This window comes from Myotis nattereri (assembly GCF_964212035.1).
Source record: "Myotis nattereri genome assembly, chromosome: 1".
In the NCBI taxonomy this organism is placed as follows: Eukaryota; Metazoa; Chordata; class Mammalia; order Chiroptera; family Vespertilionidae; genus Myotis; species Myotis nattereri.
The window spans coordinates 22,865,823-22,872,440 of NC_138075.1; the positions used below are offsets into that span (position 1 = coordinate 22,865,823).

Consider the following 6,618-nt stretch of genomic DNA (forward strand, 5'->3'; position numbering starts at 1 on the left):
TGAGCTGCTACAGGTACAAATAAGCTTTAAATATGGACCCAGGCCAGCTAACGATGCTCACCTGTCAAGACAGCTACAAAGGCCCGTCCCTTTGTCAGTCTGACAAGTGACACTGCTCCACTCTCCTCTTCCTGTCTGATGACAGAAGAACGGCTAACAACCACTCCCCCACCTCCCCCCCCACCCCGCCCATAGAGATGAGACCGACCTCTCGGGTGAGGAACGCCGACCCCCTGCACCCAGACCAGACCAGCCTAGCTGCTGGACCCCAGAGGACAGCACCACGGGGATCCCTAACTAAGTTTGTACCAAAGCTCAGGAATTTGTGTGAGTAATAAAAAAAGCTGTGTGGCCCTAACCGGTTTGGCTCAGTGGATAGAGCGTCGGCCTGCGGACTCAAGGGTCCCTGGTTTGATTCCAGTCAAGGGCATGTACCTTGGTTGCGGGCACATCCCCAGTAGGGAGTGTGCAGGAGGCAGCTGATCAATGTTTCTCTCTCATCGATGTTTCTAACTCTCTATCCCTTTCCCTTCCTCTCTGTAAAAAAAATCAATAAAATATATATATATATTTAAAAAAGCTGTGTGATTTGCAACTGCATATGTTTCGTGTGGTGTGATTCCTCCATAAGTTAATTGGATTATTTTGCGTACGCTTAAAATTTAAAGTTTAAAGCCTCTGGTCTTTGTTGGTCCTAAAGCCTGCCACTCTGGTCCTGCTTGCGTAAGAGCAGCCTCTTCGCTAGCAACTACTTGAATGTCCCACACCTGCACAGTTAAAGTTTATCTCAAGGGATGCCTTAACACCCCAGATCCTTTCCCGGGATCTCCTTGGGACACTGGTACAATCTAAAAATCTGGTGCAAGACCTCTGCGAAGGCAGCGGTTATCTTTGCAGCCCTAGTACAGCACCTGGCAAAGCGGAGGAGCAAGGTAAAGGGGTTTAAACAGGTCTCCCCAAGATGTGCTACTTGGCATATGGATTATTTTGAGCTGAAGGGAACTGAAAGCCTGCAGAAACTCCTGCCTCTTCCTTATCTTCCTGGGAGAATTTAAATTGGGAGCCTTGTCCACAATAAAAGTTAATACCAGAAATAATCTTTTTAAAAATATTTCTCTTATTGATTTCAGAGAGGGAGAGGGAGAGAGAGATAAAGACATCAATGATGAAAGAGAAACGTTGATTGGCTGCCTCCTGCACGCCCACCCTGGGGATCAAGCCCGAAATCCGGGCATGTGCCCTTGGCTGGAATCGAACCCAGGACCCTTCCGTCGGCAGGCTGACGCTCTATCTACTGAGCCAAACTAGCTAGAGCCCAGAAATAATCTTGATGACCTATCTATAGAGCAGAGCAAAACTTCTCATTACTGAACATCTGTTTTTCTTATTGTCCTGCAAATGACCTTTCTTCCTGCACCCCTCCCTTTAAGACCCAAGGCATCTTACCTTAGTCTTTGGCTTGGGATGTAATATAATCCTCATTTGACCTTTCTGTCTCTGAACCTCTCATGTGTGTGGGATCTCTGACTCTTTTACGTATGTGGGGTTCCCATATGTACATATGTAATTAAATGTGGTTACTTTCTCTTGTTAATCTGTCTCATGTTCATTTAATTATTAGGCCAGCTGAAAAAACCTAGAAGGGTAGAAGAAATTCTCTCCCTCCCCCACCTAGGTAAAAGCTTGTTGAATGAATGAATGAACGAATGAATGAATGAATGTTGGACTGAATGCAAGCAGGGCTGGTGCATGCGTCGAGTGTCTAAGAAGCACGAGAAGAGAGAGGTTAGAATTACCAAGGGTGCAGGGGTTCTGCTGCCCAGTGTGAAGTCTGAAGGCCATGAAGAATTATTCTGCAGAATGACACTGAAAATCTGTTTAACAGCTTTGTGGAGCCTTTTTCCAGCAAAGCTCAAGGTGCTCTGTTAATATTTTTCCTCCACTCAGTCATGCTTTACTCAGAAAATAAGGTTAAAGCACACACTGGGAACCAAATATGATTTATCGCTATGAGAGGAAGCATAAACAATTCTGTTATTTCATAATTTTTTTTTACTTAGCACAGTGGGTTGAGCCTAAAAATATCAAACTAAATAGATGGCTTCGTGACACAAATTTATGCTGTCAGAGAGTTTTTAAATGTAAAATTCTTAGCATTTCCTGGCCTTGGAGGGGAGCAGGGGTGATGAATGCATAACTACTGTTATTAAATCTTAAAGATATGTCTGGTGTTAAGTTTCCTCACAGGTATAAGTGTGTCATAAAAGGTCTGAAAACCTATAACTCTTTTTTTTATTTTTTAAACAAAAACAATTCAACATAATTTATTGTCATCTGGTAGTAACATAAGGGTATTGTAAGCCAACATGAATAAATGTTTAAGAACGATTCTCCCAACAAAGGGCACCTAAAAAACACAAACTGTATTGCTTCTCAGTAATTTCTCTCTCCATTAGTCATTTCTAGGTGGAGACACTTTGGAGCAGAAAAGTATTACCTCCTTTCAGCATGATCCGACCTGGTTGTTTTCTCAATGAATCTCTTCTGCAGCATCTAATACGAGGTTCATACACTCATCAAAACCAATGAAACAGCCTCTGCCCGCATATTCACTTGTTCATAACGCCACACGTGAATCCGAGATCTATTCTGCAAGTATCTGAAGATGAGGCTGATGGGCTGCACCATCACCTTCTGCACTTTTTGGCCCTGGCCGTGGTACGCCATGGTGGAAGCTGACAAAGACCACCCTAAGCCGCACGCTCCGTCAGCCACCTCTGGAGCAAAGAATTGTATATGCTCCTTCCAAAAAGCAAAGAGATTTCTACGCCATCCTGCTGCACTTGGAAAAAGTGTACTCTTAATGGTTAACAAAACAAGCGCTGGATTCTCTGAACTCACCAGACCTCCTGAGGGCTCCTCCCTGTTATAGTTCTGCCCTCCCCAAACCAAAGGTGTGGGATTTGCAGTGACCTGGCCTGTATCCTGTTCTACTGCCAATAAAGAGACATATCTCTCAGGAAGCTTGAAGCCTGCCCTTCACCCCCACCCACTGCTTTACCTTCTTAGAAAGGAAAAATCCAATAATGTCAAACCCACGAGCAGGGCTGCAATGGGGATGTGAAAATCCCTTTAGCGAATAGCGGGTTGGTCAGCGTCACCCTCAACACCTATTTTTTAGTTGCCCTGAACAAGATCCCTCTGGCTTCACCCCCAGACCTCAAATCAATTCAGTCTTCAGGACGTTCAAACCCACAGGTGGGGCGGGGGGGGGGGGGGGGGAAGCTGGGTAAGAGATTTCATGTTGCCTGTTTGTGTGCTAAAGAACCCTCTCTGTTTGTTTTCATTGATTGCTTACGCTATTGCCCAAATGGCAGGGCTTACGGGCTTGGGGAAACAGCTCAGGTCAGCTTCCTGGTGGTGAAGACGAACAGGGTGGAAATTGGCCTTTAGAGCAGTTTTGAAAATTTCTGACCCAAATGAGAAATTTCTAAACGAAAAAGGTTAACATTTCTAAATGCAACAACAGGTAAGAGAAAACAGGCCCACAGGAACTAAGGGTTACTGGCCCTTTTGAAACACACGGCCACGGCTGTGTGGGCTCGGGAGGCAGCGGGCCCGGGCGGCGGTGGTTCACATAGAGCAGAGCCCCCTGTCTGATCTGCTTCAAATATTTGGAGAAGACGATCAGACGCTTAACTCACTCAACTTCCTAGGTCATCACCAAGCACATGGCGAGGCAAAGAATTTCATCTGCTCCTTCCAAAGAGGAAAGAGAAGAGATTTAGAGATGAGCTGTCCAGGCCTTTCCAAGGGTTTTAGTCTTTGGAAATTCAGAGGGAGATTTCTACTCCATCCCGCTGGACTTGGCTCTAAACCCCAGGGCAGGAGTTTGGCACAAAGCGTTGTTCCCACTGCCCTGTCTTCAGCTGTACACAAAAGACGGTAAGAACGGTGCCAAACGCCGCCAGGGCCGGCTCGGCGGTCCTATGCAGCGCAGGAGAGCGTGCACTCTAGGAAAGCTGGTGGCTCAGGCTCAAGACACCTGCTACATTCTGGCGGTACCAGCGCTGGAGCTGCTCCCTGAGAAAGGACAGCTCTCCTGGAGTCAGAGGTCTAGGCCAGTGGTCGGCAAACTGCGGCTCGCGAGCCACATGCGGCTCTTTGGCCCCTTGAGTGTGGCCCTTCCACAAACTACCACGTGCGGGCGCACACGTACAGTGCGATTAAAACTTCGTGGCCCATGCGCAGAAGTCGGTATATTAAACTATATTATAGTTTAAGTTTAAAAAATTTGGCTCTCAAAAGAAATTTCAATCGTTTGAACTGTTGATATTTGGCTCTGTTGATTAATGAGTTTGCCGACCACTGGTCTAGGCTGGTGGACTGACAGGTTCGGAATGAAATCATAAAACATCCTATTTTTCAAAGCATGCTTTCTGCTGGGGGAGGAGAAATTGTGGGTGAAAGAAAAGGTCCCCTCCTTTTATCCGCGCCCACCCACCCCCCCACCCCCCCCGCCCCGCACCTCTCTTACACAGTCACCCAGTCATAATCACTCACACCATCAGTCACACAGAACCATAAAGGCACCCGGAGTCACCAACTCAGTTGAAGTCAGAAAATTACAGTCTCCCACACAGTTCAGTACGGTCAGATACAATCTAACACGCTCCGTCCCACAGTGGTACCATGGCCATTCCTCTGAACACCCACCAACTCTTCTACCCACCTGGTTGCCAAAGACAGCTATGGAGCAGGCGGTGGAGACTTCATTAGCCCCGAACCAGACGGAAGCGATGCGGGAGGGCATGCCCAGGATGAAGACCTGCGCCACCGAGCAGATGACCTGGCCCAGCACCGTGACCGGGAAGAGATGTGGCTTCAGGCTCCCTAACTTCACCCAGGCCCCCAGACAGTTGAGAGCGGAGCCCATGAGGGCGATGTTGCGGAGGCCAAATTTTTCCAGCAGCCAGGCCACCGGCAGTAGCAGAGGGATGTAGGTCAGCATGTAGACCATGGACAGCCAGTCGATGGCAAAGGCACTGACCCCGTAAAAGTACTTGAAGATGTTATTGATGGAGCCGTACTGGATCCACTGGAAGGCGTTGCACATGGAGTAACAGCTGAACACCAGGACCACCGCCCAACGGCGCCTGCTCACCTTGATCGTACTGAGGTCCTCGCGGCCGGAGCTACTGGGTTGGGTCAAGTCACCGGGGTGGGCGAAGGTGCTGGGGAAGGCTGAGCCGCTGGGGTTGGCAGAGACGCTGGGGTGGAAGGAGACGCTGGGATGAGCTGAGACACTAGGATGGGCCGAGACACTAGGATGAGCCGAAACGCTGGGATGAGCCGAGCCGCTGGGATGAGTCGAGACGCTGGGGTCAGTGGGGATGGCAGGTGGGGCGGGAGCGCTGGGGTCCGCCGGCGGCGCGGACTGCTGTTCAAGGGTACCATCGCGCTCCTCCAGGTTGCGACCTTCATTCACCATGACCACGGCCTCCCTGGAGCCCCGGACAGGCGCTGAGAGCTCCGGCAGTCTTGCGGGGCACTGGCCTCAGCTAGCGGGGCAGTGGCCCTGGTCCGCCCCAGAAGAACCGAGGTCCAGTCCTGCGTAACAGCCGCGCGCGGGGCTCCCGGCGCTCACCTCCAAACTTCTGCCCCCACTTTTCCGGAGGGTGGGGCCGCTGTCCTGACCGCTGTCCCCCCGGCCGGTGCCTGGAGTCCTCCTAAGGCGTCCTGGCCGCGTCCAGCCCCTCGGTCCAGGAAAGACTGAGCTCCTGGCGCAGCCAATTCCCGGACTCGGTTCGCTGCCGGCCCGCTGGGGCCTCGCCCCTCGGGCGCACGTGACTGCCCCGCCCCCGTCCCGCCAGGCTTGCCCCCACCCCCACCCCGCCTCCCCTCCCTCCCTCCCGCCTTCTCCAACCCCGCAAGCCCGGCCGCCCAGTTGTTTCGCCATAGTTTGCGGGGTGTATTCCTCCCCCACGCCCCGGGCGCTATGGAAACCGCCCGGTTCATCCCCGCCCCCTGAATTGCCCCCAGGTTCCCTTGCCCTCTCCCCTTGGACCCCGAGAGAAAACGCCGTCGAGCTTCCGCGCGCCCGCCCGCCTCTCCAGCGCGCGCACCGATGCCCGGCGCCTCCAGAACGCCCAGGGGAACCCAGGAGGAATCCCCAACTTTTCCCCACTTGGCTGGGCGCCTCGGCCCTTCCTGGACTCCGGTGGAAAGAGAGATGCGTGGATCTCGCGGTCGGGTTGCGCTTCTGGGGTAAAAGGGGATTGCAGAAAACTCACTTTGCCGGTTGCTTTTCGGGGCGCTCGTAGTTTTATCTGGGGATCTTATCTGGGGAGCTCATATGTGAACCTCTTAGGCAGGGCTGTTCTGCTGGGAGGGATCCCGGGGCTGCCTCCTAGGCGAGGACCGGAGGCAGAGGGGAGAGGGGAGTTGGAAATGCTAAAGAGCTGGCGGCGGCTGCGAGGTAAAATGCACAGCCGCCTGCGTAGCCCGGGGCTGCCACCTGCTGGCCCCAGCCCGTTCCAGAGCGTAGACCGTCATTGTAGACCGTCATTCGTGGTCACGGGGCCGAAGTGCCTTTTCCCACTGATCCATGGAAGGCCC

At 51.9% G+C, this 6,618-nt stretch overlaps 1 protein-coding gene and 1 pseudogene across 2 annotated transcripts in view; both read right to left on the reverse strand.

Annotated features, from left to right (window-relative positions):
• FLVCR2 (FLVCR choline and putative heme transporter 2) overlaps nucleotides 1-5,620 on the reverse strand; it is a 58,891-nt gene extending 53,271 nt beyond the window's left edge. Inside the window, exon 1 of the mRNA XM_081110607.1 lies at nucleotides 4,733-5,620. Coding sequence (XP_080966733.1) covers nucleotides 4,733-5,491 — 759 coding nt within the window. The 5' untranslated portion in view covers nucleotides 5,492-5,620. The remainder of the gene's footprint in view (nucleotides 1-4,732) is intronic.
• On the reverse strand, nucleotides 2,463-2,727 carry LOC308532928 (small nuclear ribonucleoprotein E-like; annotated as a pseudogene). The gene has a single exon. The product of its transcript is annotated as a small nuclear ribonucleoprotein E-like (transcript).
• Nucleotides 5,621-6,618: the final 998 nt, after the last annotated feature.